Source organism: Genypterus blacodes, unplaced genomic scaffold (genome assembly GCF_046128005.1).
Source record: "Genypterus blacodes isolate CSIRO-AG114 ecotype Tasmania unplaced genomic scaffold, CSIRO-AGI_Gbla_v1 ptg000013l_1, whole genome shotgun sequence".
NCBI classification, from domain to species: domain Eukaryota; kingdom Metazoa; phylum Chordata; class Actinopteri; order Ophidiiformes; family Ophidiidae; genus Genypterus; species Genypterus blacodes.
In genome coordinates, this window is record NW_027466827.1 from 929296 (window position 1) to 943389 (window position 14094).

General features: G+C 44.5%; 1 protein-coding gene across 3 annotated transcripts; it reads right to left on the reverse strand.

Moving 5' to 3' along the window:
- Positions 1 to 441: 441 nt before the first annotated feature.
- Positions 442 to 13992, reverse strand: reps1 (RALBP1 associated Eps domain containing 1). 3 transcript variants are annotated; one of them, XM_076167202.1, is made up of 19 exons: positions 13238 to 13992; positions 11786 to 11909; positions 10415 to 10644; positions 9901 to 10063; positions 9366 to 9430; positions 7902 to 8064; positions 7758 to 7821; positions 7397 to 7551; positions 7146 to 7267; positions 6692 to 6772; positions 6049 to 6136; positions 5632 to 5733; positions 5150 to 5210; positions 4748 to 4946; positions 4229 to 4420; positions 4000 to 4089; positions 3583 to 3737; positions 3366 to 3471; positions 442 to 3157 (listed from the first exon to the last, which is right to left on the reverse strand). In XM_076167202.1, exons 1-19 carry the CDS (start codon positions 13388 to 13390, stop codon positions 3089 to 3091), a joined length of 2382 nt encoding a protein of 793 aa, XP_076023317.1. In that variant the 5' UTR covers positions 13391 to 13992; the 3' UTR covers positions 442 to 3088. The 3 variants fall into 3 exon arrangements, with proteins under 3 accessions (XP_076023317.1, XP_076023308.1, XP_076023325.1); XM_076167193.1 differs by having other exon boundaries at positions 9300 to 9430; XM_076167210.1 differs by lacking the exon at positions 6692 to 6772 and having other exon boundaries at positions 9300 to 9430.
- Between the last annotated feature and the right edge of the window lie 102 nt (positions 13993 to 14094).

A 14094-nucleotide genomic window follows, 5' to 3' on the forward strand; every position in this document is an offset into this window, starting at 1 on the left:
GATCAAAACATAGTTGTTGATGTTCAGCATTGCACGCACCCACCCACCCCCTCTGTAACAGCATAGAACTGAGGTTTAATAAAAAACCTGCTCAAACCAAAACTGTCTCCTCGCTCTTTGTAATAACGCAGAGTATTGAATTGTTTTTGGATTTTTTTGGTAAATTTCTTATGACATTCTTTTTTGGAAGTTGCTGACAAGGCACTTCAGACTTTTACAAGGCATTGTGGGTATTAAATGGAATCAGTTGCCCTGCTAGTTCTTGTTTCCAGGTCCTGAAACTCACTTCTAGAAGGTTCCCTCACTCGTATGATGAAAACCAGACTTCCAGGAATCCCAAACAGACCAGACGACTTCATACAGACTTTGATTAACAAAGATTTGGACGTGTGTGGTGAACTCCAGAGTTGGATCATAAAAACCTGGTACAGACAAGCAGTGTTTAAAATATTGTGCCATTTTTTATTTTTGTGTAAAAATCACACAGCTGCTAGTCGACTCTGCAGAGATACAGTACATCCATGCAGTTAAACATCTAGGATCCCACAGCCAAGAGAGAAGGAATTAAATAGAATATTCTTTCGCTGTTAGTCAGCAATTAATGCAAATTTACATATGAGTTCAAAAGTGTGTATCATATACAATAGACAGCACAGGTCTGGGAGCAAATAGCATTCAATATCCCATCAAAAACGTCATTACGATGATTGTTTCTGCCTGGCTGGATTGCCATTTTCGTTTTTTAAAGGAGGGGAAGGAGGGGGGGGGTTGAAAAGCAGGGCGGGGTTTGATGTGAGCAAACATAAATCAATCCCAGATGTATTTAATAGGGTTTTCAATGGTATTAGTTCCAGGTCTGGAAACAACACACACACACACACACACACACACGCGCATACACACAAGAGTACATCATCGTCCTCAACAGCAGAAGTAGAAGGCGAGCCTTGATAAAACAAGGAAGACGGGTCAGTCGTCACCATGGAAACCTGAATGCCAGTAGGGGAGTAAGGCTTAAGAAGATTCTCACACACACACACACTCAGGAAGCTCCATGGACCAAAAAAAGAAATGGAACACAAGAGTGGCCTAAGACACTTTTTAGGGCACAAACATCAAACTGTGTCGTTTCCAGGTTCCACTGAAACATTAGAGCGGTTCAGGTCGTTGTGTCTTCTTAAAGCATCGTCCTCTTTTTAAATACGGGTGAAAGACGGGAACAACATGCAGGTTAAAACAATACCAAGGTCGAGAAGGAGGTCAGATATAAAAAAAGACAGAAGGAAACAAGGGGGCGGGGGGGGGGTTATGTTCAAAGTGCAGTAAGGTCATTCAGCCCACACCCCCACCTTCTCTCCGGTCTCCATCTCTGGTTTTTAGCGGATTAGGATGAATCTGCCTCTAAACACTGATTCTGGAATTTCTTCTTCTTCCCCGTTTACGCTCTGACACTGGGATCAGAGAAGCTGACGCAGACGATGTTCTGGAAGATCCGAGATGAAACAAAACAAAACAAAAAGAAGAGCACATTGTTCACACAGTTGCTACTATAACAGTACACACAGCTAACTAACCCAGACTGCGGTCGGTCTGTGAAGATGTGTCGTCGTACTTTGCATAGTGCTGACTGACCAATGAGAAAGCAGCAGAATTTCTTATTTCAGTTATCAACTCAGTCTCTCTTGGTTTTGGACAGGTTTTCTTTCTTTCTGGTCACACCCCGCCCGGAACAACCTTCTTGCCAAAACTCTTCAAAGTCTTTTTTTTTTTTTTTTAAGCGTACAGAGGCTGAGACAGCGTTGGTTTGCGGGGGGAACCAGGCGACCTTAACAGTGACGGAGGAGAGGATCCACAACTATGCTCCAAACATGTGTGTGTGTGTGTGTGTGAGAGGGGAAAGAGGTGAGTGAGCAAGCTCCTAGTTCAGTCGTTTGGCATAAAGTTAAAACCGTTAAGTCACATCCAACCCCCCGAACACTAACATGAAGGCAAAAAGGGGAAGAAAGACGCTTCATTCATTCATTGCATCACGCCACCTATCCATCTCTCTCTCTCACACACACACACACACACACACACACACCCATTAAGGGACAGTAATAAGAATGGGCTGAATTCAGGTCACAGGATCAGTCAAAACGCTTCTCCCCGTGATTATCTGGCCTCACACAAACACACACAAGGATCCCGTACTCAGTTTCCCCAGTATGGCCGCTTCCAATCACACCAAACCAAACCCCCCCAATTACAAATGTGGCAGTCGACATTTTCTTCCTCACTCGCTGGCGTAGAGAAAACATTTGCGGTGGTGGTTTTGCGCCGTTTTCCAATTTGCCCCCTAGTGCTCCAATCAGCACCAACAGTACTTCACTTACATTAATATCAGTGCTCCAAATGTCCTTTCCTTTACATCCCTCCCACAACACACCAGCAGTGTCCAGTCTAAGAGCTGAGATGAACGATTATCGATTGGTTTTTAAGAAAATGATGTGAACACTAGGAACTGAGATGACATTAACTTTGCCCGATTCTTTAACTATTTGGTGTAGCACTTGTGTCTACATCTCAACCAGGAACATACAGGGCCTTCTCTCTCTCTGGTATGCCAGTGAACAGAAATAGACAGAGCCTTTCTTCTTCACTTATTCAGAGAAGGGAATCAGACACCCGCACTCTTGTCTTTTGACCAGGCTAGCAGTTGAAACGATCGTCCGTCACTTGCAAATTGTTTCTTGGTCAGCTGTCGTCGTCCTAAACCTTTGTCTTTTCTCGGGGAAAATTGAAAAGTGCCAGAGTTTTGTAAGATCCCCCACGTTCTTGTAAATCCCCTTCCCTTGGTAAGACCGCTCTCAGTCCATCCGGGTCAGGACTGATCAGTGTGTGATTGACTGGTGCGAATTACAACAGAACACCCCCGTGGGAAGGCCGGAGCCTGCACGGAGCAGCAAGATGTAGAAAGCTGGGCTGATGGAAGGAGGGAGGGAGGGAGGGAGAGAGGGAGGGAGGGAAGGGAAATCACAGCGAGGGCACCAGCCTTGCTCCGGTCTGACAGGATGAACCTAGAGCCGAGTTCTCCTCCTCATGTTGGTTAAAGATGAGAGAAAGGTCTGAGCTGCTCCAGCTGAACCTCCAGGGATATCCTCTCTTCAAGCAGGTCCTGACAAATAAGGACGAGTCAATAGAGCCTCCACAAATATGGATACAACATTTCCTGATAAATATACAATTGAAGAGAATTGCAACAATTTGGTACAGTAGCAATAGTATCTAGTCTCACCTTAACACTCCAGTGTTATGGGTTATGTCATGATAGTTCTGTATCAGTGTTGCGTGACTTAACCCCTAAAACGTTTGCGTGTTTCTACCTTCAGCTGTTGTTGCAGTTCACTGTTGAGTCGGGCCAACACTGTGTTTGTCTCCTTGTTTCTTCGAATTGAGGCTTGGATGGCCTTTTTGTCTTTACCTACCGACCTATACACACACAAACACAGGCACACACACACATCGTGACACAAATGCAACCGCTACAAAACTGCTTGGACTACTTCAGCAACCTTTAAGGTAACCAACATAAGTGCATACCGGGGGATGGAGGGCTGTGTAGCCAGCACGGTGGCTATAAGGTTTGATTTCTGCGGACCGTGTTGCTCATCCTCCGGTCGTAACTCGTCTTCTGATTTCAACCTCCGACGCACTGGCTTAGGGGGAGGAGCTAGGGGGCCGGACGAGCCTTTGGCCTTATGGGAAAAACAGATTGTGGCGGTTATGCAACTAAAAACACATCAAGTATCAAATATCTACAATGTATTTACTCAAACAAGTTCCTGTGACATTGACTTGAGTTTCTAGAACCTTTCAACCAAACATGTGTGATGTATGACTTCCATTATCATCGCTACATCATCATTCCATTTTTCCAGATATCAGTCAGGTCTGTACTGAAACTCTAGCCTCTTTTTTACTACATTTACAGTAATTCCTTAGCAAATGGTGACGTACAGAGTTGGCGTTGGCTGAGGCTCGGTCTTCACTCTGACTGTCACTCTTGACTGTTCTCAAAGGGCCGGCTCCCTCTGAGGCCTTGTCCACCTTGTGAGACGCACGGATAAAAAAATATGAAAGCCCAAATGAGAAACAACATATCTCACATCTGTCTAAAACTCTATCTAGAAAGCATTGCAGAAATCTACACGTTAGCGCCACTACTGCCACGCCCATAATCCCTTACCTGTCCTGGTTCACTGTGTTTATCCACCTCTGGCAGACTGGAGGGCTGTTCAGGTGCGGCGAAGGCCTGGAACTGGCTAAAGTCTGCAAAATTGGGTTGCTGGGGAATCTGCTGGGGGGAGGTGGTGGTCAGTGCCCCGCCTCCTGACGCACCCTCGGCCTCCACGCGGTGTCCACCGTGAGGCGCTGATGTCTGGGGAAAGTCAGGAGAGGTGAGAAAAGCGGAGAGGCAACTTTTAAGTCAGAATCATGATAAAGGAAAGATGGGTTTGAAGATATTGGGAAGTTATACTTTCTGGCAATATCCTGGCACATTCTCTTGTACTAATTCCTCATCTTGTTTTCTTTTGTATACATGTAAGTATCATGTAACATTACATTACATGGTTGTGCGTGGGTTAGAGGTGCAAAAATATGATAGGTTTTACTCCTAATGTTATTTTTTTATAGGATTCTTTAAGCTTTGATGACACCCAAAATTCAATTTGGTCAAAAGGGTGAACTCTGAATTCTGTCTCACCTGTGTAGGCAGTGGTCGAGGAGGCACAGCGGGCGGGTAAGCTATTGCGGCGGCTTGCTGCTGCCCTGTTGCAGATCCTGCAGCAAAGGTGCGATTCATATCCAGAGAGGAGGAGCGAGAGTGGGAGGGGTGAGGTCGGGGAGGAGGAGGAGGTGGGGCCACCACCTTCAGCGCTTCGGGAGATGTGCCGGAATGGGACCTGAACAAAAGTGATTACAGGCAAATGTCCCTTTCACATTGACATCCGTAAATGAGAATTTGACAGATTTAATGTTGCTGTCTGAACCTTTGACGAGGAAACAACAATTCACAAGCAATGCACCGCTGTTAGAGACTCCTTGGCCAGAAGGTTAAGCAAACAAACTACTTTGACATTTCCTGCAGTCTTTGTTGACAACTGACCTTTGTCTAGTGATTGGCTCCTGGTCCGACGTGAAAGAGTCTGAACTGCTGTAACCATCTCCTTCAAGAAGATTAACAAAAAAGATATTGCAGAAAGTACGCAAAACAGAAATACACAAGTTGGGTTTCCAGCCAATATCTCCTGACACAGCATTAAGATGACACTTCATCACTCTGCTTTATTAACCTTTCAATACCTGGAACAAAATCTGCAAGCTAAGCTACACAAAGTATTCAGTACCATGTTGACTTTATTATGTATTTTGGCAAATGTCTTAATCCCTATAACTGTGTGCATGAAAGTATAACAGCCAATATCAACAGCCAGTATTAACCTATAATATACTTAATATATGCCAATATTTACAAATTCAGGTTAATTAAGGAATTCCTTAGGTTTTTAATCAAGAACGCATTAAATAAACTTGCTCATTAGAAATAGACTTCCTTCAGAATGAGTTCAGTAGAATGACATCACTCACCTACAGTGTTGGCAGCTACAAACTTCATAGAAGCATTTAGTTTGGATTCTTCAGACAGTTCTGGAGGCTTGGCCAGCAGTGGACTGGTCGGGTGGTTGTGGTCTGAAGATTTGACAATGAATAGGGAGCAATTAGTTTTGCTGCACATTATTACACAATGTATGGATTTCTGTTAAATGTAAAACTCTTTATGACATTTTGCCAATTGTTTCTTTTACTTGACAAATTAAAAAACTAAATTAACCAAACAATGAAGCTCTTTTAAGACCTTAAAACCAAAAGCTGTCGTCCATCTTCTGTGTTATCATAATGACAGCATAAGAGAACACCGCCAAAGTCCAACTAGGAATCAGATCTTGCAAATTAAATGTGGAAAATGTGAAGTGTGTGTGTGAAGAGGGCCAGACGCCGTCTCACCACTGCCTGTCCGCTTAAGCTCCATCTCCTGCATGTGGATCTTACTGGGTGTCATCCGAATGGGAACTGGGTGAACAATGGCGGTGTCCTGGAGGAGAGGCACAGTGAGAGATAGAGGGACAAAAGGTCAGGCAGAGAGACAAATAAAGAGAGACAGACAGGATTCATGGAAGGGAATGAGGTTTGTCACAACTCATTACTAGTGCCAGTAGAAACAAGTAGTCTCCAATTTGTCAAGTCTACTGTGTGTGATAAACAACAGCCCTGCACAGCGCTGCAAAAGAGAAAGTACAACCTTAAATCAAAGTATAATAAACTTTAATATGGCCAAAAAAAGTAAATGAAACCTTGGCACACAATTTCAGAAAAGATAAATAAAAGCGTTGTCCAAACACTTGTGTCCTGTATGTAGAGCATCTATCAATCTATACACAGACAACTGATTGGTGGATGTCACACGAAAAAAAGTGATGTCCAATAGAAGCTAAGCCAACCAAATTACAACATTGCCTCAAGAAGGTCATGCACAGTGTCAGAGAGAGAGAGAAAGAGGGAGAAGAGAGAGAGAGAAATGCAGAGATCCAGAGAAGGTTAATAATTGTCAATTAATAGTGAAACCATGCGTACTAAGTGATTGACTTACAGGGTCAGCTGGTGCAATGTTAGAGTCAAATTGGGTCAGAGTTTGTGAGCTGGAGGAGCGCTCGCTAAACGTCTCCCACTGCTGCAGGAGACAGACGGACAGTGAGAAAAAAACATGACAGTCAGCCAAGTGCAGTGACATCACACAGTTTCTATCATTCGGTCTGAGGTTCTACCGTCTATGATGTTAACACCGCTGAGCAAAGAAACTAAACTCTCCATGTCCAGAAACATTCTGCCGTAGACAAGTAGAAGAGCGGCGTCACCAAAGCCCATAAAGTGAGATGAGAGATGCTGAATTGTCAATACAATAATTACACTCAGAAATGATGAGGTATGAGGTAGAATTGAAATCATGATGAGCCCCGGATCAATTAAAGCTGATGAATCAAATGCAAACAAAACAAACGCGTATGTGTGCTTGTGTGCTTGTGTGCTTGTGTGCGTATTGGAACCTCGTTGCTCTGGTTCATCTCTGGCCAGGCCTGGTTGAGCGAGGGCATAGACGGAGACTTGCTGGGCGTGACCTCCACCGGAGAGCCAGAGTATCCGACGTCAGCAGTCGACTCTGGAACCTCTGCAGGGAAAGAAAAGAGACAAGATGTTGAATTTCAGAGATACCATTAAAAGCAAATTAAAGATATGCTTCACAGGGATAATGTGTCAGGTGGGGCGAGCAATAGAGAGGACAAAGTCTTAGGCGTACCTGCTGAGTCATCCAAGTCAATCAGCTTTGGCATCAGGCTCTCAGGCAGCTTCTCCGGGAGGTCGTAGCCGTTCTTCCTGGCCACAACCAGGTGGAAGGCAGCACAGAACTCGTCCAGGGTCAGTGCTCCATCTTTATCAAAGTCTGACAGCTCCCTTGAAAAGCACATTAAGAGCCTGTTACAGTAACCGCAGCAGAGCTCATCAGGCACACAGGGACTGCTGCATTTCCTTTTCACTTCATCCATCCCACATCAATCAAAAGGTTATCATCTGCTCTTACTCGATCAAAAAGCGAAATCAATTCTACGCTTTACACAATCACTCCAATCCGGACAAACACTGTAAAGGGAATTGCTCACCAGATGTGCGACAGTTCTAGAATGGGAAGCTTCGATTTGGTGAAGAACTCTTTTGCAGCTGAACCTGGAGTGCAAAAAAAAAGGCAAAGACGTGACCGCAGGAAACAAACCGTGTTTTACAGAGAGTACGGGTGAGTTTCCTACCAGGTATAAAGCCATTGAGGTCTGGTTGGATGGTTTTAAACTGGTTAATATAATACTGCCTCTGCTCATCCGTGATCTTCCATGGGTCGTCGTAGCTGCTAGACTGTCGTTGGAGCTCATTGGCCGTTGCTGCCGAAGCCACTGTTCGTATCGTTGTGCCGTCCTATGGGAAACAACACGGGACATTTACGTGAATGTGTAATAATAAATACAAGAATAGATTCCTTCACAGTTGTGTATTGATGGTTTAATACACACAATTAAGCAATGCAATTAATGATAATAAATTCTTTATCTATGACATTTCTTTTCTTCCATGTCTGCCTTGCTGCTATTTGGAGTGTAAACATTTGAATGTGGCTTTGCACAAGGTTTAGCTTTTTGTAGATCATATGAGACATTTTCCCTGTATGAAATGTAACCACTATGGCATCTGCTTTAGTGTAGAGGGGAAAACATCAACCTTAGCCAGATGCTTCAGGCCTCCAAAGTGTGAGCAGTCAGGTGGGCACATTACACTTTGCTGTGCATTTCAATATGAAATGACAAACCTTACAAAGAAGACCAATTTCGTTTACGTTTTTTAACGAAGTCTGCAAAAACAACCGCACGTCTACCTGGGTAAGATTAGGATCAGAACATTTAAGTTAAACCGATCAGGAATTGATGCTGCCTCCCAGTGGTGTGAAATACTAATTCTTCAAAGTCTAAACTGGATTTGTGATGCTACACAAGTTTACCAGTTGTGATGTATAAACAGACACTGCACGAAACGATTCTACGCATTGTCTTTACATAAAAGAACAAAAGCGGTCCTGGAGAGTTCTGCACCTCTTGTTTAGGTTCATACCGTCTCTGTTCTGGTCGTTTCTTTGGAGAAGCACTTGACTGCACTGAAGTTGTATGTACTTGACCATTTGCTTCATACAGTCTTCTGATGACCACGTGTAAACAAAACTGCCAACAGCTAAATCGTTTTTTTTGTTACACCCATAAATCCCGTCGCCTCTCCTCAATTAGCGCACCCACGCAGGTGTTTTCACTTATTGGGCTGATTACAGCTCAGTCCTCAGCCGGGTGGGTCTGTGCAGGGACTCTGCGGTGAGGTTGCCCAACTCCGTACAAAACAAAACAAAAAGTCCTGAGGCGAGTACTGAGACTGCAGTAGTGTACACATTCTAAAAAACACCCACACAGTGCCGAGCAGAGGCCTCATCTGTCAGAATAAGTGAAGACACCTGTGTGGGCCTGCCTTTAACTGTGGACATCCCAGAACAAACTCTAAGCAACTGGTGCAATACTTTGTAATAAAGGATCCTCGGCCAATTTGTACAAAATGTCTTTCTTTTTTTTTTTTTTTCAACTGAGAGACAGAATGGAAGTGTAATGCTGCCCAACCTGATCTGATGAGGGATGCATTGCTGGAAGTGTGCTGGATGGCGGGGTGTCTGCTGTAAAACTGACCCAGCTCTCCTGACCCGGAGGAGGGGGCGAGTGGGACGACCACATTCCGTCGGCAGACACCGGACCTGGACCGGGCAAGAGAATAGAGTTTCCTTTTTGACATCACTGTGAAAGACGTTATACCAAGTTGTGCAGTAGAAGCGTCACTGCAAAAACGATTACTCAGAAAAGCGCACAAGCTTCTCTTTTGTATGTAAACGCACAACAAGGGTGATTTCGTGCTGACGATGAAAAACCACGGAGGATATGACGTCCACGTTTTCCTCAAACGATTATCTGACAATAGTGTGTAGTGTCTTTACTGTATTAAAACTATTTCTATCATTTCTGCACAATTTCATCAGAGTGTGCTAGATGTTATGTTGTCTCTTATTAGAATTTTACATTTCATTTTTAACAATGAAAGAAGCTGCCAAACGTAGGCCAGGCGAGGACTTCTCTCACCGGGATGGCGTTCCATTTACCTTATGCTTCATATATGATGTGGCCTCAATAATGCTGAAAAACATTTTAGCACAGGCTCAATGGGTTTTACCCGTCTGTGGTTCTCTGAACTGCGTCCAAACAGCTCCGGTTGCAGCCACCACTGCCTGTCTATCTGTGTTTCCTCCACTATGCTGTCGCTTGTGTTTCCTCCAGGAATGAGGGGAGGTGGGAGGAGACTGGTGAGGGGAGACCACCGGGGATGTGGAGTCGGGCTGATAACAGAAAGCCAACAGACACGACCCGAGTTAAACACAGAAAATAGCATTCATGTGGGTAGAATAACAGTGTCGGGGTCGTCTTATGTAGTTGCAGACACAAAATGTTCAGACATTCAAACAAGACACAGGGAAACACATCGGTTATGGAGCAGCACATCTCTAATACACACTGGGTTCAGGAGATTGAAGGACATGTGTGTAAAACATTCCCTGTGCCCTACTTAATTATATTTGGAAAATTTAAATGTAGTTAGTTTTGGAGAGAAAAGTGATCCAGGGAAGTATGTGGCATTGTGTTCAAATAAACCAGCACAAAATGGGTACTGGAAAGGTAGAATCACACACCTGTGGTTCTACGGCGGGCGCCGAAGGTTGGATGACCTCGTGGGCCGGAAGCGAGGAGGATGCGGGGGGACCTTTCTTGTTCTGGAGGCCTCTGCCCGGTGGTCTGGGTATTACCCCGGTGCTGGAACCTGAGTAGAGCCCCTGACCGTCTGCGTCCTGGTACAGCGCTGCGTGCCTCGCCTCCGCCTCATTCTTGCCCACAACAAACCTGGGCAGTGGCAGATCCTTGACTGGCAAAGAAAGAATCCACCCACAACATTACAGGAAACTGCAACGGTTTGGTTTCGTACCGATATATCAGATGCTGCGAGGCAATACGTTCGGATTCAAACCTGGCTCGTTGTTTGAATAATCTCACATTCACAAATTCAATGCATTTAAATTGTCAGATATCAACGGGATGTACTGTAGAGTTACTTACTTTATGATCTGCTCCCCCTCTCTCAGCCTGCCTAATGTATTTCAGTTACCAATTTCCTGCATTTCATCTTAAGTGTTGCCGAATATTGATGAGGCATATGTCATTCATATTTTACAAAAATAACAATAATCAAATGGGAATATACTGGCCTGTGGTAAGTTTGCAAATGTTTACAGAACAGAAAAATCAAACCCTTTCTCGGCGACAATATACATAATGTGCAATAAATTCCTAATTTGTTACATCTCAACAGAGATGACTTTTACCTCAGCGACGTGTAGCAGAGAGGTTCCAACGGTTCAAAACATGCCTAGCTCAAACAGGAGTTTGTACTTTGTGTGCATTTTGTGTGAGGAAGTGGCCCCTGTACTTCCTTTCGTATATCAGGTTATGAAATCAGTTCAGCAACTTTATGTTGCAATAATAACAAACTATGAACTTTCAGTCACGCAAATGTGGTTGACTGTGCCTTTCACTTTTAGAAGCCACAACAAAGTCAAACAGAAAAACCCTAAATTCTTCAGGTATCCCATAGAGGGTTTAGATTCTGTACTCCAAGGCTTCTTGCCGTCACTCAGGACAAGCTTGATGTTTTATGTGACAGATCATGTGTCCACTGGCTGATCTGTCCAGTACCAAAAAGGTTCAAGGGAAAGCATTATGATTGACCCAAACATTTTCCATTCTTCATCATTCCCCCCGGCTGGTAGCATATCTCATACACAGCTAACACCTTAAGTCAGCCTTCCTATTCCATGGCCTCCTAAACATTTATTGCGTGTCATGTCTAAAACAGGTCTTAACTGTGTGCGGAGCCAAATGAGAGGACTGATCAGTACCAAAGCTTCCCTCTTGTGTTACAGGGATTTCTGATGTAAGATGGAGGAAAATGACAGACTTAAGGGTGAATTTAATCAATTATTTATGAATAAACACAACGATGGTCTCACCCGAGTTGAGGCTTTCCACCCTTAGGGGCAGTCCGGACTGGGCGATGGCAATGAGTTTCAGAGCGATGTAGAACTGGCTCCGCCCAAAGTGACCCAGCCGAGTGGCTCCACAGAGCTCTGTGATCTAAACCCACACACCGGGACAAGAAGCAACAGTTACAGACACTGTGTTCATCCCTGAGAAGTCACACCTTCAATGTTTCAAGTATCGAGAGTAAGGATTGAGGTTACACAATGGAGAAAGGTTAGCACTTCCGCTGAAAATGGTTTCATGTACTGAAAGCACTCTGACTTACATCTCATTTACTTAACACATTTTCAGGGGTTCTTGCAAATGATAAGCCTCAGAGGATTTAAATCACAGAGGAAAATACAAAAAAGAAGAACATAAACATTTCAAAGACAATGAAGCTGGTCAAGTAATAACAAAACGCTGTGGATATGCGAAATATGCTGACAACCTCTAACAAGAGGTGAACTTCCTCCAATGAAGAGGAATTCTTGAGTGTGAGCCACATCAACAGCTGACTAAAACCTTTTCTTTTAGCTGGCAAAGTACTTATGCTGAATATGCATCGATCGAAAGCACTAATCACTTTCCTGAGCCTGTTACAACATGACGCCGTCTGCGTGTGCTTGGGCCTAAGAGAACATTCAGTGTGTACAGTCTGTAAGTAAAAGATTACAACACTTCATTATGCCGCCACATCGCTCCCCCTTGTTGACCTTGGAGAGGATGCTGACTCACAAACTGCAAATACTGGCCCCGCTGAGAGACACGGAGCCACCAGAACGGGCTGGTGCAGTTTAGGTGGATGCTCACACACTCATCAGACAGGGGAGGGTCAGGTCCTGAGTGGGAATCATTTGTGGCGTGACCACTAACATGAACATTGTGATCCGACAGCAAAGAAAATGTGTCGATGTGGCTGTTAAGAGGTTCAGGAGGAGTGTGTGAGCAAATTACTCAATGTGCTAAATTACACACAGTTGCTCAGCAGTGGATTTGGGAGAGAATGTGAGGTCACAACAAACGAACACAGATATTGTGTCTGCATTTACACTAACAAACAGTCAGCAGATGTTAATAGATGGACATGGCAGGAAGAAGAGGGCAGTGAGGGTTGATGAGGACACGGGACAAACTGATTTCTAACAAAAAAAAGGACAATAACAGAGCAGACGTCACCGTTTTGTAACATTTAAGCATGAGACGGAATGTTTACCCATCTTAAACCAACTGAATCTATTTGGCTACGGCTAACATTAGCCAGAAGAAGGTGTGTCTCTTGCTGCGCAGCGCCTGCTAACCACCGGGGCTAACCGGAGCTTCGAGTGGATGACAGGTCAGCTTTGACAGGCGAGCAAGTTTGTAAAATACCCAACCGGCGCTGCTACGTTTGGACACCAGACTCATCGTGTAAAGTGGGGGAATCGCTAACGTTAGCTTACCTGCAGCACAACTTCGCTGGGTAGCTGGGCCGCCCGGAAAAGGTCAAGAACTCTCCCGCTAGAAGCCACTTTTTTGGTGTTGTCCGTATCGCAATAAATGAACAAATCCGAGTAGTACTTCTGCTCCACATCACTCAACGTTAGACTTTCCATGGTAGACTAAAAGCGAAGTAGACAAGCGGGAGTAGTCAATTGTTGATTAGCCCGTGGCCACTGGCTGGGGCAAGAGGATCCGAAAATGGGCGAGACTTCAGGATCCAAACTTAGCTAGCGTTTAGTCTTCTAGCTAACAAGCAGGAATAATATTCACAACACGCCGTGTCGTCTAGTCGTTTATCGACCTCACTCTCGGTACAGGTCCAGAGGAGTACTACAGAGTTTAACAGCAGATTATTGATGCCTTCAGACAGTTAAATCACTTGGTTAACTTGTTGGGCCAGCCAAGCCAAGTAGCCAACAGCTGGCTAGTACAGCGAACGAGCTAGTAGCTACCTTCAATCAAAGTCAGTGGTACTATGCTAACTAGCAAGTCCGAAAGTGCGTCCACATTCCAACCCCGGACATTTAGCGACCTAACCTCGCGTAATACTACTTATTCTGCCGTTTATCCGTAACGGGGCTGTGTTTCGGGTTTTAGCTAAAAAACCATTTCCCTCGCGCAGCGGTTAGAAGTAAAGTTTCAGGGTCTTTGGGTTCCTTCCTCTAGTGATCATAGCCGCCATTCCCACCACTACTGTCAAACCAAGTAAATCGGTGATGAGCTTTCCGGATGATTTCTACAAATTAAAACGCCAAATGGCCCGCGCACGTGATGCACCGATCTTTGCTTAATGCAGGGGAATGGATCCAATTAAGAC